A 23004-nucleotide genomic window follows, 5' to 3' on the forward strand; every position below is an offset into this window, starting at 1 on the left:
GACTTAAACGGGTACACATCTTGTGGAACCAATTCTTATACTCATCACATTACATTCCCTTTTCCGCAGACAATAATCAATATGGCTGTGCAAATTTAAGAGCGGAGCTGAATGTCTTAAAAATTAACTAAAGATTATGACACAAAAAGGATATATAAAAAATCATAAGTCTTAACCGCATAAATCAAGCCAAAGTCGACCAAGTATGCTTTGATGCATCAAATACACAAAAGCAAAACCAATACACACAAGTAAAATATTACTTTAATCGAAATAAATTCAACTAAAGTGTCAACAGCAGGTTTGGTGCGTAATTCGCGATCAAAACAGTAAATTTAACTCAAAGAGAAATAATAGCACCGTCAATTTTAAACACATGAATAACGTTCCACTTCGAAATCTTATGGAATCATCAAAATAGAAGGCGAACAAGATATGAAACTCACTGTTTTTTAAGACTAAGTAAATGATTAAGTAGGGTAATTAAACGACGATTGTATAATGAATTGAATGTTATTTTGAATAGTGCGTTACTGTTACCTTTCCCCGTTTTATTTATTCATTTTGTGGTGGACAGAAAATTTATCGATTCGAAACTTGTAATAAAGTTATTACATATAAGCGGTAATGTTATAGTGTATCAGTTATAAGTTATAAACACAAATAAAAATTTAAGAACACTATTTAAATCAGCAAAATTGGGTGTGTTCGAGTTGTGGCGCATATATATTGGCGCTCTCTTGTACCAATATTCATGTGTTCAAATAAATAATAAATAAAACTATCGATGGAAGGGTGAGTATACTAAGTAACATTTTTCTCTGTTTTGCCTGATGACTAAAACGTACCCTTTAAAAGTACAAGACACATTTGTTTTTGTTTCGCATTGCGTCACTTGCCTATTCCCTTTTATTATTTTGTGTGTTCCTTTATTTCTCAACTTCTACATCAGCTCGCCTATGGTGGGAACCTTGTCCTATGTAAGCGATCCTCAGTTATTAACTGACTGGAAGTTGAATGCCACCACCGAATTCTGAACCAACCTTTCCGGATCTACGTTCCTTTCAACCTGGCCTCATTCAGCGTTGCACACCAATGCAGATCAGAAAACAGATAGGGTTTTCTGTCTTCATAAAATCATAACGTCGATATCTGTTGTTATCTATCCTGTGTTGACTAAACGGTCTGAACCACCTAACGGGACCACCAGAATTTGTTGGTGCCATCAGAAATATGGTGCAAAGACACTGCTCTGCACACGACCGTGCACATTCTCAACAAGATATCACGAGACTCAGGGAAACGATCATGCCAAACAGTGATGGCGGCGGCTGTTTCTGGCCACACGGCAAGCCGTCTTTTCCACGTCAGAGCTCGCATTTCTAATTCAGACACGAGCCGAAATAAGCATCATCCCACTTCAGCTCTCAAGACGGCGACACACCACATGTAGTAGGGTGTCACTCCAAGCGACCAACGAAACTATCATTAAAACCTACGGAGAGCAGTCTCTGACCCTAGACCCCGGACTTCGACGACGTTTCACGTGGATTTTCATCGTAGCGCAAGCCAAGCAACCGATTCTCGGAGCCGATTTCCTCAGCGCATACAACCTGTTAGTAGACATGAGTAGAGAGAAACTAATCGATGAGAACATCCGTCTACACGTGGATGGTACAATCACTACTAACTGTGAAATTCACGGGGTTCGAATAATAAAATTAATGAACAAAGTTCTCACCGACATCTTGTCGAAATATAAATGTATCACACGAGTGGATTACCAAAAGGAATACACCTTACATCATACCTAACGACATATAACTACTACAGGTTCACCAATATGCGCTAGGCCGAGGAGACTGCCACCACACAGGTTAACGATTGCGAAACGAGAATTTGAACACATGATGCAACTAGGCATCATCCGACAGTCTAGAAGCCCATGGGCTTCGCCTCTACATGTGGTTCCGAAAAAAAAGTTAAGACTGCCGCCCATGCGGAGATTACCGTCGTCTAAATAATCAAACGACTTTAGATAGATATCCAATCCCTCATCTACACGATTTTTCACTGAATCTACATGGAGAACAGATTTTCTCGAAACTCGACCTTGTCAGAGGATATCACCAAATCCCGATCGCTCCCGAAGATATTGAAAGACCAGTAATATTTACACCTTTTGGCTTGTTTAACTTCATAGGAATGCCTTTCGCACTAAAAAAACGCTGCTCAGACATTCCAACGATTCATGGACGAACTTACAAGGGGTTTAGTCTTCGTGTTCGTTTATGTTGATGATGTTTTAATAGCCAGCTCATCCATTGAAGAACATGTACAACATTTACAGATCCTCTTTGACCGCTTCAGAAAGCATGGCGTCGTGAGTTTCTGGGACATCACATCGACTCTCAGGGAATCAAACCACTACAAGAAAAAGTGGAAGCTATCATCAACTACCCTGAACCAAATTCAATAAAATCATTACATCGACTCCTCGGGATGTGCAACTTTTATCGACGCTTCCTACCTAAATTTACAGATACGTTACAACCCATAACGGATTTGCTGAAGCTGGATAAAAAGGAAGCGAAGCCAAAGAAGGACGACATCTTCATGTTGCCTCCTGACACCGAAACAGCATTCGAGAAAGCAAATTCTATGATATCCAACGTCCTATGCTACAGCACCTAAATACTAACCCCACGTCTCACCTAGTTCTATGCAATGACGCATCTCAAAAAGCTGCAGGGGCAGTACTACAACAACGAGTCAACGACGTCATTACACCTATAGCATTTTTTTCCGAACGACTCGCCTGCACAGGAACGTTACAGCACCTTCAAACGAGAACTAACTATATACTTAGCGGTAAAGCACTCCAACTTCCTGTTACGAGGACGCGACTTCACTATAGTGACGGGTCATAAACCCTTATGCTACTTTCTTAACACGTTGTACGACAGAAATTCCGCACGCGAAGCAAGACAACTGGATTATATTTCACAATTCACTACAGACAATCAGTTCATCAAAGGACATTCCAACATAGTCACAGATACCTTATCGAGAAAGGATATCAACATGCTGGTGCAGAAACACGACATTAGTCTTGAAACCATAGCCAAATTACAAGTAGACGATGCAGAACTAAAAACCTGCAAAGAGAAGTTTAGCTTGATCCTCAAATCTGTACCTATTCCTTTCTTCGGTTCATCCATTATCTGCGATGTTTCAATTGGCAACAACCATCCTTTCATTCTCGAAACCTTTCGACGACGTATATTCCAACAACTGCACGAACTTTCACACTCTGGCATCCGGGCCACAACCAAACTCATTCCTGAACGCTTTGTCTGGCCCAAAATTAACTCGGATATAAAAAGATAGACACGAAGCTGCATACAGTGTCAACGCCGCAAGGTTCGAAGACACACAGTCATCCCTATTGGAAAATTTTCTTTACTTGATAGACGTTTCCAGGATGTACATTTAGATATAGTTGGTCCTCTTCCACCATGAAATTCCTCTACACATATCCTTACCGCTGTAGACAGATTTACCAGATGGGCGATAGCATGCCCCATCAAAGACAAATAAGCAGAAACTGTCGAAGCAGTTTTTCTCGATCTCTGGATATCAAATTATGGAGTACCACCTATTGTCACTACAGACTGTGTTCCTCAGTTTCAATCCATCCTATTCCAGGAATTTACCAAACTTCTCGCAGTGAACCACATCGAAACGACAGTTTAACATCCAGTAGCTAATGGTCTGGTCGAAAGATTTCACCGCCAATTGAAAAGCTCTCTGATGGCACAAGCCGATACATCGAAGTGGAGTGACGCACTACCACTTGTGCTCCTTGGAATTCGTTCTCTATTACTTGTGGTTATGATAACTGAACTCTAAATCATCTAATATTTACATTTATGGACTGCAGTCGCATTTACATTATATTCTACGTTTGGCTAGATTACTAGAACCATAACAATCCCATTGGAACTATTAATTATCTACAATTGTGGATTCTGGTACCAAATACAACTCAAACACACCCAATTTTGCTGATTTAAGTAACGTTCTTAAATTTTTATTTGTGTTTATAACTTATAACTGATATATTATAACATTACCGTTTATACGTAATAACTTTATTACTATATTTGAATTGATCTATTTTTGGTCTACCACAAGTTCTGGATTACGTGATGCTGGATCGTATATTATTCAGCGCTAAATAAAATTATATTTTTTTTAACGTCACTAATCTGTTTTCATGATTTTAACTGGTGAAGCTCATACATATCTAATAACTGAACTAAAAACGGGAATTCTGGCCCAACTTTGAGGCAATCTGGGCAACACTGGCTAAAAAAAATGTCGTGTTTGTTCAGGTGAATTATCAACTAAAAGCCGTTTTTCTGCAGAGGATGGGGAAGCAATAAGATACTCCGCCTAAATGTCTCCTACGACGCGAGAAGTTACAAATTCACATCCTTACAAGCAACCAATAAAGGTGAAATGACTATTAAGTATTTTGGATCAAATCTCTTCCTACGTGATTTCGTCTATTACATCTTAGGATACGCAGTGGTGATAAGGGTGTGAATGACAAACTACTGATTGCGGAAACTCTGGATGTTGGATTTTTTTAATAAATCATTTTTGTAATGTACGCCTTTCTCGCTACTGTCTTCCATGTTGGGACTGTTCATGACATTCGTTTTGTATTTTCTTAAGTGTCGAACGACGACTATGGAACTAGTAAGTTAGTACGAAGACGTCGCTGTGATTGGGATTTCAATGTTTGTGCTAATTGTGTCAACTATTAATGACAATGAAAATAAATTTTAAATGAGACGTCAATTATTATTCTGATTGATGTGAATTTGCAAAATCTTCATTTCGTTTGAGACATTTAAAAGAAGTGTCTGATAATTTCCCTATCGTATGCAAGAAAGATAACATTTAGTTGCAATTTCGCCTGAATAAACACCAAATTTTCTTAGCCAATGTCGCACACATATCCTCAGATTTTGCCTTTTTCCCCGTTTTGTTGTTTGCTTGAAATGGATTCGTAATTTATAAGTAGTGTTTTTCAAAATGTTTATTACCAATGTGATCTCAAAGAGCTGATGCCGGCGTCCAACTAGCGGAAAGTTGTTGAAATTGTTACTCCCTTTTATAGTAATGCTAGCTCACCTTATTTTATGCTGCAAAAATGCCCTTGATTAACGATATCGTAAACTGTAACAAGATCGTTTTCGTTAATATTGGTCGATAAGAATTTACGTGTTATTCCACGCTGTAAATAAGTGACACAAAATGTAGTAGTCTTATACTGTTGTTGAATCCGAACTCGGAAATACTTCGTTTCGTCGTCGTCCCCATCAAGGTGACTTTAGTTGTATATTCCGGTCTTAATATCTAGGATGAAATCGATGTTTTCGGCTGGTTATGCACCGACCTAGTTATCATTCCTGTCTAGAAAGTAAACAAATTGTAAACTAAACCATTTTACTTTTAGATTTATGTCAAGTATCTGCTTGGTGAAGGAAGATTTGCATCTAACTCTTCTAAATATTCTGCTGTTAGTAAAGAGAACTGTAACCTAGCTAATCCCTCGTCAATCTTTTTACTGATGATTTAATATGGGTGTTTTTTAATGATAACATCTGTATCATTGGCTGACGATTGGGCAACGTTGGCTGAGAGTTTCGTCATGCTCACGTTTATCCTTGACAATTTGTAAGACTGAGGACCTTCGAACTAAACATGATCATCTCCAGTTGAACCATTACCAGGCGTCAATGCACTGGCTAATGGCAACGATTCTACTTCCGTTGAAATTATCTATACAACTTTGTAGAGATAATAGACTTACTTAACATTTGGAGAAGTTAAAGTTTATAACAGCCCAATTTTTGGATATTCCCCCTAAGTGTACCCAGCTTACATTTCTGAGACATCCAAATCGACATAACCATGCAGGCATTAGGCGTTTGCTTCACCATGTTGCTGCAAAAGGTGAACATTAATAACTCGCCCACCGTCTGGGTTTGTCTCTGTGCAACGGAATGGTGTTTCATCATGAGTTACTTTATTCAACTACACTGATCAATAACAACCAAGTCTAATACACAACCAGAATCGTTTGTAGGTGAATAATTAATATATTTATAACTGATCGAAATAGTGCAAAACGACACATTTGACAGTGGGTCAACTGTCGTCCCATTTTACGCTGTTCCTTAACGCGATGTCTATTGAACTATCCGGATACGTGTATAATTTTTTATTATTGAGCCACTTGGTGGTCACAATAAGAATCTCCTTCATAACAGAGGCAGTTATAATTGCCAACTTCTTGAGTGTAGACTGAAGGAAATTTCTAAATAAGAAGTTAGTATACTAATGAAAAATGTGTAAAATGCATATTCTACGTACTGAAACTTATGCTACCGGGGGGATATGACTTCATGGCTAAAAATGTTGTCAGCCATGCACTCATGAAACCTCACTAATGGTTACCCAGATATGCTCATGGCAAACTACTGAGGACTTGAATATACCTATATCACTGGACGTTGTCAGATGTGTTATCATTGTAATGTGTGTGATATTTTGTCTTCATTACAGTGTTGATGTATCGTAAATCAAAATATAAAAAAGGGGTTTGTTTGTTATTTAGGAGAATGTATTTTATTCTGTACGTTTAAAGTCTTTTTTCATGCATGCACTTGTTTACTGTCTGTTATTTGGATTAACTCATATTGAAATAACATTGGGCCTAGACTCGAAGTCATAGCCTCCATGTTACCTTGTTGTATAAAACTCGCAGACCAATGAATGGACACTGTTTCTCAAACTCATCGGTCATGGTCACAGTTTGTAAAAGCAATGACAGATGGAAAGTAGATCGAAATAACCAATTATGGCATAGAACGATAAGACGGAATAGATAGGTAACACTGAAATGCTTATGACCCCAGCGATAAAGAATTAGTAAATTTACATATATATTGGGTTAATAGGATTCCTGTTAGGTTAAATTCTATTATTTTGAAGGCACTACTCCTCACCCCTGCACCTACGTACATTACTCGAGTCAATCAGCAGATTTATTCGCTAGATAAACTCTCCCTTAAAGTGTAGTCTTGATTCATTTCGTTTCACTTTTTGGGATTAAACAGTGACTTTTAATATATAATTCATGGTTACTCTTTTCATTCAGTGAGTATTGTAGCTCTATACTATCGGTGTAATTGTAACCCTTTTTACGAACCAGTGTTTCACTGTGAATTTATATTTTATGTTGAGCAGCAGAGTTGTAAATCCCATACTTTTCTAGCACCCGAAGTTTCAAGTTGTTTACAACGTTTAAATTTGTATGTAAGTTGTCAAATAGGTTGGTCTAAAATGACAGGGGATACGTCTTTATCTCTAGTTTCCATCAAATTTATTTGGTTAGGGTGACAAATTCAAACGTTTCACACTGTTTAAAAACTTGCTAAAATTAAGATCTTATAGGTCGGTCAGCCACTATGCTGACTAATGGACTGAGGTTGGTTGAGTGAGGTTTATATATATATATATATATATATATATATATATATATATATATTCTGGTAAATTGGACAATACGGGATACTTACAGTATTCTTGTAGAGACTAGATCACAACTACAGCAGAGCTGCTGCTCACATATGTGCAAGATAAGCGTAAATCGGAAGTACTAAATTTCGTCACAAATTCACCAATGTTAAGAAAAGGTCATTTCTTTTGCATGCATACGAAATCAACTAACTGGTTAATTAGCATATTCAGTCAGTCAGCATATTACTGAACAATTAAGAAGTTACACTTTTGTTTAGGCTATTTTTCGGGTTCTGAATTTGAACATTTTCATCTCTTTGTAAAAAGCTTTGACCTATGATGGTCTCGGGTAGTTTAAAATACATCTAAACTAGAAGATAAATACAATCATAGCTAGTATCAAGTCAGACAAACAAACAGTTCATTATGTTAGTGGTTTATTAATTAGTTACTATATTGACCACGAAACTCCCCCAAAGTCTTTGTTGTTTTCAATCCTAAGTTCTATCCATCTTTAAGTATCATTGAGAGAGCATATTTGTTCCAATTTCCAAGATTTTGATACCTGATTTTAATTAATACTGAGAAAACGTGCCGTAGCATGGTGTTTTATCATCTTAAGCGAGCAATATATCTAATGTATATGGTAAAATATTAATAAGCTTTTGATTGTAATCTACTCTTTAAATGAACCTTGGATTGATAATGTGCTCTTTAATTAAATTTTCACTTGTCAAGTCCTTTCTATTTGTTAAGTTGTATTGTATTGAAGTAACTATTAGGCGTGAATACTTTCTCAAGTACTTATTCGTAAACCTTTTGGATCGAATAGATATCCGTAAGGAAAAATTGTAAAGTACTTTTGTTAACTTCACTTTATTATCTAAGTGTAATCTTTTCCAATTAGTTCTGAGTTGTATTATTTGACGATGGTTTATTCAACGTTTTTAGAGAATGAGAATCGACGACATAAAATTTATTCTTTGTTGGACCATGATTGTTCGTCAATATGTGATACAATGTAATGTTGCTTATATAACCTACTGTCCATGCATGGGTATGTTTTGTGCAATGGTCGCTTGTATTTTAGTAGGTCGGCTTGGAAACCAGATAGAACAGTTCCTAGGTATGATTGCATTTGCAATTAAACTAAACCGTACTCTTGTTTTGCCTCCATGGAACATTATGTCATCTTTGCAGGCTGTAAGTTTTTACAGTTATTTTAATATTCTTCAGAATTTTGTGCCTTTTGGAAACTTATTTAACATCACTGCACTTCTACCAGTTCATCAGTTTGTTTCACTGGAGAGTTTTATGTTGAATGAAGCTCCTGTCATCTGGCCAGCAGCTAAACGTACAGGTACCTTTTTCAAGCTATTTTGCATTTAAAAGCGTTATGCTTTCGACCTAGATCGGGTCCTTTATTTAATGATTGTAATGCTAAAAACGGGAATCCTTTCAAAGAATTTTGGGATAAATTTAATGTCAGTTTCACAGGTTCTAGTTTCTATTTTCCTCTAAGTACAGATGATCCTAAAGAGAAGTGGGATCAGTTGTAAGTTTTCTAATGCCTATCATAAATGTTTCTAAAATATAGATTTCCTTCAGAAACTTACCCAGTTCTTGCATTCATTGGACCGCCTTCGTCTTTCCCTGTTCGTCCTGAAAACCGTGTATTCCATCGTTATTTAGAATGGATTAGTCATATTAATCTAGTCACCGAGAATTTTATAAATCGATGGTTAAATAAACCTGTAGTTGGAGTTCATTTACGTAATGGGGAGGATTTTGTGAGTTGTATTTTGATTTATAAGTTTTATTGTTTACTCGAGGAATTGAGAGTAAAAATTATGCTTAATACTTGTACCCAACGGTAATAATCCTTTTTATCTTAGTGTATGCTTTTTTTGAGTGATTCAATTATTTTCTCTGTATTAATTGCTAGGGTAGCGGTAAGATTGTTTGGTGAACAACCAGGTCATGTGTTAAGATTTTCATCTGTCTGTTGATGCATGGGAAGAAGAATTATTGGCTTTTGAATAGCCAATATAAGTTAAAACACAGTACACTTGTGTTCAGTACGGCCTACGATGTTACGGATTTAGGAACGAAAACGATTGAGCTTCTCTAATACGATCAGTTCTCTTGGGAAATGACAACAGTCAGTTATACTTAACACATCAAATCTCGACAGCTAAGACAGGAGGAAGATGGAATTGCAAGTAACTTGATATCACTCAGTCAGTCAGCTACAACGTAGGACCAGGCACATATATGCATCGGTCCAAGTTGCCATACCTCATTAACACAACAAGATGGACACCGGATTCATAAAAGTAGTTAATTCAAAGGTGATAATGTATAAAGGAAAGATTGCGATAAGGATATGGTACAGGAAGAAAGAACTAGTTCGTAGAAAGAAAGATATAAAGCGATTTTAATCTCTTAGTTTAAGGGAAGACAGAGAGTGTATACACCGACGCCATTGTGATCGATTCTGAGCCATGTCACCAAGAGTCTCCAACCATTGGTTACGATAGTCACGCGGACCGCAACCAAGTAGTCTGCATCTATCAACATGGCTCAGACTAAAAGTTAGTGACTTCAAGCACTGATGCCACGTTTTGGTTTGGCCGCCCCTAACTTTCTTCCAACCATCTCCAACACCGGTACTATGAATACAGAAGACCACTGTATCCATAGTAACTTGATATTGTGGTAGGAAAAGCAACTCGAACGAAGTTGTCACTATACTAGCAGAATATGACCTTCGAGCATGTAGCAATTTAGCGAACTAAAAAACATGGCAACGAATCAGAGAGTAAAGGTCATGCGGAAAATCGAATTGGTAGGAACTATGCGAGCGGTTATCGTTCCCGAAGATGTTTTAACCTTTCTAATAAAACCTGACTATTCTTGCAACCGCCTTAGCAACTTGTTTGCAATTTCTTAGTTGCATTACACCTAGGTGTTTAGTATAAATCTGTTTTAATATAAAAAAGGGAGATAATGGCTCACTAATGTAAAAAAGCCGATTCTTAATTTTATTGTTTTTGTTAATATCTCATTTCTGAGAAGGCTAAACAAGCAAGTAAATGCGTACTTTTTCTACGTGTATACTTTAGTCAAATGCTTGCTCACATTTAAAAAGTGGTTTACGTATCTTGTTCTCAAGCGCTCAGTGCCATGGTGATTTTAATGAACTTCCTCCTTACAAAGTAACAGAAGATATGTGCATCCCCTCAAAAGAATCAGTTCTTCATACAATTTCGTACGGTGTTCGTTTAATTAAAGCAAAAACTATATATGTATCTACTGATAATGATCCTATGTTGTCATTAATTCGCCGTCACTTTAGTGATACAACTGTAAGTGAAGACATTTCATTTATTTTAATCAACTTTTAAAAATATTTGAAAATATTGTTTCTAAGTGTTGCAATTACTCAGTTGAATGTTTAATTTCCTTACATTTTTAAATCTATAAAATGTCAAGGTGTTCATATACAATAGGCTTTTATGGAGTTTTTTATTTAGTCTGTAGTATTTGTAGTAACAAGTTTTTTTGGTATGTCATCGATGGATAGTTTATTTAATCAATTTTTGTCCTCACTGAGAACCTCATCTGTATCAAGGTTCTTAACTAGTAGATGAGTATCTCTTAAAAAATAGTTATACTAAGATTCTCTCGAAAGACCTCTAGTTACTTTTTCATATAAAGTATGAAAAAAAATACAGCAAGACTCCACTCGAAATAAATTAGAAGCTATAGTGTCTAACATTTGTCGATGAAAACGATTGAAATTCCGTAGAGATAGTCCAAGAAAGCCAAAGTAGAAATATGTAATTGATACTAAATAATCAGTCGTTATAAGTTATACTGATGGATATACTAATTATTGTGTGTGTTTGTTATTTTAACCAAGTCGCCATTAGTAATGACATCGATTAATATTTACAGGCTCTTCCATTGTTTTTACCGTATCTCCAAGTAGAAGCGAAGCGCCGTCTCTTACTAGTCCTGAGAAACTTCTACTTTATAACAACTGGTTAGATTTATGTGTCGTCTTCCTAAATTAAGATTTGTCGTATTTGAAGCATTTCATTTATTACGAAGAATTCATATAGAATTCAAAGGGTCACTTGATTCTTATCGGTGGATTTATGAAATTATCAAAGTTTGGGAGTGAAACACCCCTTTGAACAAATGAGTTTGTTGCGGTTAGTCCCTATTTGTTTGTATATGGTCTTTGAAGCATAATTATGAGATTTCTTTTAATTTCTTAGCTTTAATATTAGATGAAGCAGGACACGATTTATATAAGTCTTATTGTTGATTAGTGTTAAGGTTGTTGATTCACCTTTTATCGCATATGGATGCATAGGAGGTAGGTTTCTGAAGAAAATGTTTTGGCATCTATACACTTCTATCAAACAAGTGGTACGACTTCTTTCTTTCTTTCTTTATTTTAACACATAGATATTGGTACAAGGGGGCACCAGATACATATGCGCCACACAAATCTCATTCGATATGTGTGAGGGCTGTGATACTGCCCGGGTGCCCAAACTGAAGCGGGTGGTTTTCTTAGGGGGCCACACCCGGTGCCTTCGACTTGAAGGTCTGATCCACAAGGCAGTGGAGCATCATGAGGAGCTGCAGTCCCATCGTAGCCGGTGACCAACGATTAGTTCATACGCCACTTGTTCCTTCAGGATACTGGAGCCCATGTGCACCATTGGTTTGGAATGAGGGTTGTCCAACTCCCCTAGGTGGACTATCCATGTACACCATCCCGGTTAGAGCGCCGGACGTTCGCTTTTCGTCCTCTTAATTTCATAAACAACACCCGTGGTGCGAGAAGGCAATGAGTAGGACTTCCCTGGCAGAGGCTATATACGCGTGGCCATGTGAGAGCATTTCGAGAGGGGGAGCGGACCCTCCATACTTTCGGCCGTACTAGGGCATTTGGGGGCGGTATGACTTTACCTCTACATTGTCTTTTGTTTTATCATTCTACGTCTCGGAGTTTCAGTCTTTTTGAAACTATTTTAGATCACCTATTGTTGTATCCGTATTTGCCAACGGTTGTTTGTATTTATTTATTTATTTCCAAGTAGGTTCATGTAGTTTTCTGGGCAGTATTATAATGGTAGCCAAGTCTAAGAGTTGCCCATCTTTTCATCCACTATGTGACCCATATAATGGCCAGTCTTCAATGCACTAACTTTGGTGTATATCATACTTTTGTTGAGGCACTCGTTCTGTTCTCTAAGTAGTTTTCGAAAATATGGGTATCTTCATCTATTTGGTACTTCAGCAAATCAACGTTAAGCAACATTATTCATAAATTGTTCATGTGAAACATAATCAGTAATAATTACAAAAAATTGAGCACTGATTAGAAAGATGTTCAACATTAGCTGTAAGATTCTCTTGTCTTTTGCAGTAGATATTGTATGGGGTGAAATTGTTTTCCGACTTGTTTTCAAATACATTTGTTTCATATCAGTTTTTTCGGAATTTTCACTTGATAAGAACGCTTTTTAAACATTTGTTCTACTATGGACTGTTTACTATGACATTTTTATAAAATACATTAGTTCTAGTCTTCGTTTACAATTCCATACTGTTCAGATAAAACAGTAGACCAACTAACTCTGGTTTATATTGCGTACATTTAGGAAGTTTAAGAACACTTGAAAATTATGACGACGTAAATTATAGGTAAATGATAATGCACTGATTAAATTAACGTTTTTCAATTTGTCAAATACCCACTATTATGTGCCGTTCACTTTGCTTTACGCATCGTACAGCCTATAAGAAGGTTTCAGATTATTTAGATTTGTTCCTTTGGTTAATAAATTATAATTCTGATGAGTAAACAAGTCTTCGATAACGTCTCGTTATTCTTAATTGATTACTTTTTCTCTCAGTTTGTTTTTTGTATTTATCCAAGGTCATTCTCATCATTACATAAATAAGACTGTCGTACCACATTTTTGATTTTTGGAAATACAGCGCTACCTTTTCAGAAACTGTTTTTTTTTCTGTGGCAACGTTTGGGGTATATGGTGTTTGAAGTGTTGTCGTTAGGTAGCAGAAGCAGCCAGTAGGCAAGAATAAAAAGGAGATATTTCTATTCAGGCTTTATTTGCATAGGAATAAACCACACAAACATCGAAGTAGTTATTAGAAGAATGTCTTAAGTTGCTGGAAATATGAAACCTTTCTCAGAAGCAATCTCAAGTATATTAAACCAAGAATCTTCAGTGTACACAGATATCATCAGCAATATCTTCATGTTTACTTGTGACTCAGAAACTAATATATATTTATTTATTTGAACACATAAATATTGGTACAAGGGGGCACCAGATTTATATGCGCCACACCAGAAACTAATATTCCATCCAATAAATGGCACTGACGTTACATAAACATTTTAGCGTCCAGTTTGCACACCAATAAAACTCATGGAGTGTAATACGCTATTATTGAAATTGCTTTGTATTGAACTTAACAAATATCACCTTACGTTACATAGAAATTCATTCAGCTGTGCCTTTGCAGAAACTGTGTCGGCGCTCAGCTAGTTGTTAGCGGATCATTCATCTATTTCCAACTCGTGGAGTGATGCATTCGTGCTCTATGGTAATATTCTGCAACTATGACTTTAATAAATTGGACGAGACTTCATATGGCCTCATCTTTCCTACCCTGGTAACAAGGGTAAAAAGACCAGTTTAGTAATGGAAATTTTGTTGATAATACATTCAAGTTAATCGTTTATGCATCAATTACGATGATTAGTATTTATAAACTGTGTATTTTTTGCTAAACACAAATCATAGTGAAAATGTATTGAAAGTTCATAAGCAATGAATAATTTATTGTAACGGAAATTCACCCAAATCAATATTGATTTGTTTTCTCGTAAGTTGTGTTTGGGGAGTGCATATCGATAGCTCTAAATACCTCTCTGACCCTAAAGAATTGAATCAATCTAGAGAATACCTGCACCTCATAACGTATCTACTCTACGTCCCTTCTTAGTACTGGATAATTAATATTAAGCATTTTCTCCACCTCTACACGAGAAACAGACACTAGTTTATTATTTACTCGGAATGACTATCAAGTGAAACTGGATAGACGGCCTCTAAAGAACTAAAAAAACTGGTCGAAACTGACCTCTTGGTGCACTATGATCGAAATTCCGGTTAACATTTGCAGCTGCATACGAAGTGGGTGCTGTTATGAATTCCCAAACGAAGCATTTGAACAGTGATGCATACATCCAGAACACAGACAACAGCGTGAAGACGCTATGGTCATGTGTAGAAGAGACACTATTGGTTGCTTTTACGGCACTCCATTTACACAGTAAACATTTCAAATTACCGACTGACCACAGGCGTCTATTAGCAGTCTTTGGTTTCAAATTGAGAATATCCGCACATTCTGTAAGTCGACTGAAACAGTAAACGATAACGTTATTGGGATTTGATCTCGACATCTGTACTAACAGATAGAAGGTTTTGGTCAAGGAGTCTGTTTAGAGGTGCAGACTTTGTACTTTGTAGAATGAACCCTAAATTTCTGTTTATCGCTAATGACCTGTCATATTGTGGTGCGTGCTACTTATATTGATATAAGTAGTATATGACGCCAGTCTGGAATGTAATGTCTGACAGCGGAAGATGGGGGAAGATCAAGAAAGCCAGAGCGGGAATAGAATGCAATTTGTATGAAAATGCAAGGAGAATGAAGTCTGAGGCATTTTGAAACAATTGGTGGACATTTTGCAAATTAACTATTTGATATATGGTTCTCAGAATGTATTGAGATGCTCTGTAATTTTGTGTTAAATACATTCGATTGTACCCATCCGTGTTCTGTTCACTACAATATGAGCACAATATACTTCAGCAATTTACTCTTGATTTAAACTATCGAAATCCAACGTTTACACGATTTGTGTAAAAACCCCACAAATATCTTGTAGTGTTTTAGAAGTAAAAACATGGTAACTAGTAATAAGAAGTGCGTTTTTACAGTTGTCTATGCGTGTTTTCGATTCGTTTTTACTACAATATAACGCTTGATTGCGGCTTACTCATGGACCTGGATTATTTGTTTCAAATTCTCTTAACAGTTTGAATGGAATTGAATCATAGTTGCAGCACTTGTAGTCTTGAGTTCCTTGAAGTTTGTCCTAAATAAAAATCAAATGTGGTAAATGAAGTCAACTTATTGGTAATTGAAAATTCCTTTACACTTCCATGCATGTACCTCCTACTGATTATCAATCGTTTCTCGGTTTGTATCTTTAAAAAAATTTATTTAATATTTTTATAAATAAAAATAATATATTTGTAATATCCCAATGAGTAGAAAATTGGATTTTCTGACGTTTCGTGACTTAGTGTAAGTCACTTCTTCAGAGAATAAATAACCAAATTAAAATTAATCCAAGTTTAAATAGTACAACGGAACAATGCAGTAATAATATTGGATCAAACAAAAACAGGTCTGAACAAGTTGATGTCTTGTCATTTCTGTCAGGGTGATTCATAAGTGATAAGTATGTAAATTTGTGTGTGTATGTATATGTGCATTGTTTAAGAATGAAAACTTGTGTGACCTTTATGGTAAGACAGGATAGAGTTTAAATTTGTAATATGATAGTGTGAAATTGTGAATACGATCAGACTGAATGCTTAGGATAGATGGTCCAAGTAGGATGTATAGTAAGACCTTCCTTTCTATTGAGAGAAGTAGGATTAAGCATTATATGGAACGCCTCAGCTATCCTCCTTTCTTTGTAGTTGGAAAAGTCTTTTTACAATATTTTGATATTTTTAAAATCGATTTGGTGGTTGTTGAAAATGGCATGAACTGCTATTGCCGATTTAATTTGAAGTTGGTTCAATTCTACAGGATTGTTAGGAGGTTTCTTTGTGTACCTAATATGTTCTTTGGCTCTAGTCACGATTTCGCGGGATGACTCTCCAATATAATAGGCATCACAATCAATACAACCTAATTTGTAGACCCAGTTCTGTGTGGACATGAACGGGATTTTGTCTTTCAGACGAACTAAAGTATTACGTAGTGTGTCCGTTGTTTTGTAATACACTTTGATTCTGTGATGTTTTAAGATTCTTTGGATTTCTTCTGTTGTGCCATGACGGTATGGTAGAACTACAGTACCAATCCATGGCATTTCATTCGAATCATTATTATAATGTAATAAATTGTTTTGTTTTAATATGCTTTTAATAATCTTCATAGGAAAATTATTAAATTGTAAGATGCTAACTATATTCATTTGTTCTTTTTGTTTGTCTTCCTCTGATGTGATGATCTTGTTAGCTCTTCTAAAAAGATTTAAGGCTAGCGAGATCTTAGCACTGAAAGGATGTGCTGAATGGAAGTCAATATAACGATTTGAATGTGTCGGTTTTCGGTAAATGGATAGGTTTAGACTTCCATTTGGATTTCTTTTTACTAAGCAATCCAAGAATGGTAGCTCACCATGTACATTTTCATTGGTGAATTTGATGTGTGATGAAAGTGTATTTATTCGTTTAGAAAAAGATCTTAGATGAGTCTTTTTTATAACAACAAATGTATCGTCTACATATCTAAGCCAAATTCGTGGTATAATATTGTGGGCGAAGATATTTGATTCTATGTATGCCATAAAAAGGTTGGCTACAATCGGGGACACGGGGGATCCCATTGCTACACCGTTAGTTTGTTTGAATAACATACCAATTGTAGAACCAATGATCTCACAACTACCGGAAAAAGAGTCGCATTTACTACGTCAAAAGACATCCCATATTCTGACTAAACAAAAACACATTACATCAAACATTTCCATATAATGCTTAATCCTACTTCTCTCAATAGAAAGGAAGGTCTTACTATACATCCTACTTGAACCATCTATCCTAAGCATTCAGTCTGATCGTATTCACAATTTCACACTATCATATTACAAATTTAAACTCTATCCTGTCTTACCATAAAGGTCACACAAGTTTTCATTCTTAAACAATGCACATATACATACACACACAAATTTACATACTTATCACTTATGAATCACCCTGACAGAAATGACAAGACATCAACTTGTTCAGACCTGTTTTTGTTTGATCCAATATTATTACTGCATTGTTCCGTTGTACTATTTAAACTTGGATTAATTTTAATTTGGTTATTTATTCTCTGAAGAAGTGACTTACACTAAGTCACGAAACGTCAGAAAATCCAATTTTCTACTCATTGGGATATTACAAATATATTATTTTTATTTATAACAGTCAACCCAATGCTCAATTTATTCGAAATTATCAAATCAAACCTTGGTAATGACACCTACAAACTCATTGTTTAATATTTTGTTGTGTTTTCAGTGTTTCTGGACTATCAGTACTTGATTATAAATATGACTCCATTTCTTAAAATGATTATTAGGTAAAACGTGTTGTGTGGGAACCTAATCGAAAACCTGAAGAAGATTTGGCATTGTTAGGTAGAATCGATTTAGCTATCCTCAATTGTGTGTCAACTTACTCTGCTGCGGTGAAACGTGAACGGGATGCAAAGAATTTACCCAGTATGTTTTTCGGATTAACTATTGAAAATCAAAGAGGATTGGAAGTATTGTGCAATTCGACAAATAAAGCTGTCAACTACTGGTGGTCGAAACTGTAACAAAAATAAGTTATTAGTGTATCATAAATATGTTAGTGTTTTCTACATTTCTTAGATTGTATTCGCTTGTTAACTTTTTTATCATTATAAAACTTGCATTTGTTATAGTACTCGGTGTAATTTCTAGGATGCCTCGTTAATACGTGACAAGGTAAGATTCATAGCTCTTCACTCATGGTAATAAATAAAACATACATTTCTGTTTTTGGCATAAAATCATTACAATATTTTGACCGATTGTTGTTAAGAAATTCATAAAGCATATAGATCATCAATGTAGGCGATCTATGTGGATGGTCTCGGTCTACTCATGTTGATTGACCTGGCCTTCATCAAGATCACATCCCGCGGTTAATAATGGACGTGAATTATCATTTCAAGATACCGTATTGTACTGGCATGACATTATTAAAGTGTATTAGTAATAATAGGTTGGGGAAATAGTGCAACCACTGCTGCATAGGTCAATCCATGGCGTGTTACGATTAATACGCGTTGTTTGACCTTAGGATAGCTCACTAAACTGTTCGGCATTCAGTGGCTTACCTGCTGGATGGTTTGATCAGAGCTCAACTCACAGATCATAGGTAGACGGTAAACACATTAACGGGGCAGATAGCACCCACGACTTCAATGGACACCTTGTCAAGTCTTAAGACTTAGATCCAGAAGCAGTGCTAGACGGTGCACAAAGCCAATTTATTTTAATATTTTGGCCGACAATAATTGACGGCTTCGGTTGTCGGCTACAGCCGTCAAGACATTCGTCTCGTGTTCGTTACAGACAGAAAAGCAGGGGCGCACTCCGATGGACATATTCAAGCTCCATCTACCACACTGGACAAACAAAGACTAGACCCCAATGTTACACTAAGTCACCAGTTTCTCTCAGATGAACCTGTGTCAGTCGACAGATGATAATAAACTTCAAGAGTAGCACGGTACTTCTCATAGATGATGTCTTACTAATAATTGACACTGATTTCTAACAGTTCAGCAATCTAGAGGACATCTCCAGGAACCGCATTCTGGTATGCACTAATCACAACGTCGACTTTGAGAGGACTATATCCATGAAAACCTCTATTCACCTGTAAACCATAACACCACACTGGTAAGTTTGTCGACCTATTGAAGCAGCTTATTAGTCTGTCACAACCAACTTTTCAACTAGAAAATCTGGGACACGTTTGTACACCATTTTGGAATTGAAAGACGTCTGTCTTCAATTTCTTCTGACCTCTCAATCCTAAAGAATTTGACAATATGTTGAAATAGGGTATTACACTACCCTCCAATAGCCCTCCTACCCCACCACTGCATATATTCCGGGAAAACAACGACGTTCGACATTGTGCTCAATTTAAAGTCCTTAATAGTTCGGTTACTCCAGACAATTACTATTTACTTCATTTGCAAGGCTTTACCAATACTTCGCAAAAAGTAATCATCTCATAAGCCGATCTCATAAGAGTATATTGCCGATTTAACCTAATAATATCTCAAGGGCCAAAAGGAAGATAGATAAACTGGGTTTTTTAGCCTGATAAATGTGCCACAAACATCTTAGCACCCTATCGACCAATCCCTTAGAGATTTACATGGTACGGACTAGTATAAATGAAGGTAGTGGTGATGGTCGTCTCGTGAATGCTGATGGAGGGTCGTGTTTTTATGTTGAGAATGGATCTGTTCCAATTTGGTTACATTAATACTACACTGCCATTGTGGTTACACAAAATCGTATGACGTTTTGCTATTGTGTAGTTTTAACGTTCACTAAGAGTCGAGGAAGTGTAGCAGCCTTCAGAACATGCATTTTTGTAAGATACATTTTAGCTTTCAGACGTTATGCTGAACACTGAAATAAATACTGTTATGAAGTCAGACTTTGGTTGGGATACTTCGACTTACAACTGATTGATCACTGGGTAGTGACCAATGTCATGTGTGTCGGGTCCTTCTTAGTGCAGATTGGATTATATCAATCACGTTGCAATCTGGTCAATAGTCGACGTCGCCTGTACTATGTCGAGATGTAGGAGGTAGACGACAGGAAGCCCCGGACTTGGGTTTCAAGCTACTTAGCTTTCGTCAGCAAGGGTTACCTGTAATCTCGTGAGAACCGGTGCCCTCGGACGAATTAGATCTCTAAAGTTTGTGCGATTTTCAATTTCGTGTCGAACGTATATTCTGTTTAAGCTAAGTCAGCCAATCTATTTTAACTGTCTTTCATAACTGAGCTAACACCAGGGCACATCCAGTTTGTTTTGCATTATCAAAGGATAATAATATCCAGACATTTATTTGTTCAGTTTAACTCCCCAGAATCACCGAGAAACGGATCTGGAAATTAATTATCAAACTTGAAGTTTTTGTCTGCGATAGTTCCGTTTTGATATTTCCAGGTCCTGGTGTTTAACCTTATCACAATCCCTCCTTTCTTATCTTACGGTGTATTTCGTGGCATTTAGATTCACTGGCCTTCTTGTATGGCAGGAAAAGATGCAGGATAAAACGTCGTTGAGCGTCTGCACTTTATCACGTCTGGGTTGTGTAACCACACAACACCAGCTAACTGTTTATCTAGATCAACTCAAGCATTCTTTTACAACAAAATATGAACTCAGTGATTGACTAAGATATCGTAGGACCTGAATTTGTTAGACGTCGTTCCGGTAAGCACTTTATTTCACACTGCTATAAAGCTTGACCATCAGTTTTAGTTCACGATGATTTATTCTGAGTTTCAGCCTTCTTCAAAGGCTATGGTGAGTGCCCATCATTCCGTCCATCTAGTAGAAGTCAAACTAATTTTTCCCGTGATATTAAATGAAGACCTGGTTTTAATAAACAGATCTATCCCGAAAATATTTGTAGATATAGGCATGTTCCACTAAAAGTGGTCAGTTTTTTCGCACAAGAGAAAAGCAACTTACTGAATTGTGTCATTAGCAATAATAGTAGATGGTGGTGGACATATCTTCTGGCTCATGAATGCAATAGGGATAATTTATTGTCAGTGATAATGACTCACAGGCTAGCGTTCCCCGAGAAATATTCAGTACACACCTACAAGACTAAGTACTCAACTTTCAAATGATTTAGTTTTAACTAGCTTTTGCTTCAAAAAAACCCTACTGAGGCTTCAGACCTATTTAATGGATTGCTCAGATTTAAAACGCAGTATGGATGGTACCAACTAGTCCATCTCACGATTCCGTTATCAGCTACTTACCAGTTAGTTGACTCATGGACACTATTTGTGTCAATAATTAGTTTGAATTCTACCTGCTAATTCATATATTTTATTCTCTTCCTTTGCAAACAGCCGAGTTTTGTCAACCAGTGTTCCTGATGTTTATTCTCACGCTCGTTTTTTCTTTTTATCTCTTTTAGCACCACGATTGTAAAGCTCAATTGTCCAGGTTTGGGAATTGTGGGTTCGTCAACGTCGCAGTTTGTACGAGGTGCCATTTCTAAACAGAATGTAACAGTAGTAGACTCATAGTACAGTACTAAAACAAACCCACTTGTTAACTTATTGGTATATCTACATGAATGTTCTATCACATATTTTGGCTGACTGTATTTATTTAGTAACTGAAACAGTAGTATATTATCTGTAAACCTATGTTGCAATTTGTTGTTCATATGTGTAAACATGGTGTGTGGCTGCTATGTTAGGATTATATACATTATAAACTCTGGTTACGTCGGTTTTGTGCTCCAAAAATAGGTTAACCAGACTGACATACTTGTAAATAAGTGTATGGAATTGTCAAACCGTGAGGAAATGACAAAACGTTTATACAGAAGCCGTGAATGTTTCTTCATACAAAACCTTTTGTCAACCCTGAAGGCCAAATTTGTTTAAGTTTCTCATATGATAGATTATTTAGATTTTCACTCCACTCCCTTCCATTTGTTGTGGTAAATAAGTCCCCGAAATAACTATTTTTGTAAGTTTAACACTGATGGTGACTTCACTAGTTTTACCAAACGCACCCTATCTTAAGGTGCTCGGTTACGCATTCTTATAGAATCACGAGTGAGTGCGTTGTACTACTCATCAATCATAACTATTAGATGACCTTAGACCAAACGCTTATCGACATGTTTCAACTTTCCAAATATAATTTCAAACTCATCCATTCCTGACTTCTGACTTGACTAGGTTGGTAGCCTTCGATCATAAAAGTATTATGGGTGATGTGTTAAATCCTGAATATCCGTTACATTTTTAGCAATGAGATCGGCGTGATCTGGTTTGCCGAAAAACGGACTCTGTTCCTTGTGGTGACGTAAGATATATTTTCTTTGGGCATATTATGATACTATTTGTGCGTACTAAGAATTCTTCGTCCATTTATATATCTCACCTCCAAAATGACGCTAAAGACACCCAAACTGTTTCAGAATAAAACATAGGTAGCATTTTTCATCCTATGTTACTCTGAACTGATAATATCGAAGCCTATTTCTGCAACACCGAATGCGGTGTCACGTGTGCATGGTTCTTCGAAGGAGTGAAGAAACTACCGCACGATTTTAACAGGTACGTTTACTAGTGATAGTTTCGGGCCTCACGACATCTCAACAAAGGCTATCTCTGACGGGGAAACTCATCCGCGACTGCATTGTTTGCCGTCACATACTTAAAGCGGACTA

The 23004-nt window shown here is 36.5% G+C and overlaps 1 protein-coding gene across 3 annotated transcripts; it reads left to right on the forward strand.

Annotated features, from left to right (window-relative positions):
• Positions 1-512: 512 nt before the first annotated feature.
• On the forward strand, positions 513-23004 carry POFUT1_1 (GDP-fucose protein O-fucosyltransferase 1; the record flags this gene model as incomplete). 3 transcript variants are annotated; one of them, XM_051214437.1, is made up of 8 exons in its annotated part: positions 513-795; positions 8551-8656; positions 8693-8802; positions 8836-8959; positions 8992-9154; positions 9197-9389; positions 10725-10967; positions 18094-23004. In XM_051214437.1, the coding sequence occupies 7 exons, from the start codon at positions 8554-8556 to the stop codon at positions 18331-18333; spliced, it is 1176 nt and encodes a 391-aa protein (XP_051067610.1). In that variant the 3' UTR covers positions 18334-23004. The 3 variants fall into 3 exon arrangements, with proteins under 3 accessions (XP_051067610.1, XP_051067611.1, XP_035587621.1); XM_051214438.1 differs by lacking the exons at positions 513-795; positions 18094-23004 and adding an exon at positions 12717-13132 and having other exon boundaries at positions 7636-8656; positions 10775-10967; XM_035732313.2 differs by lacking the exon at positions 513-795 and having other exon boundaries at positions 8554-8959; positions 18094-18364.

Source organism: Schistosoma haematobium, chromosome 2 (assembly GCF_000699445.3).
Source record: "Schistosoma haematobium chromosome 2, whole genome shotgun sequence".
Lineage (NCBI taxonomy): Eukaryota > Metazoa > Platyhelminthes > Trematoda > Strigeidida > Schistosomatidae > Schistosoma > Schistosoma haematobium.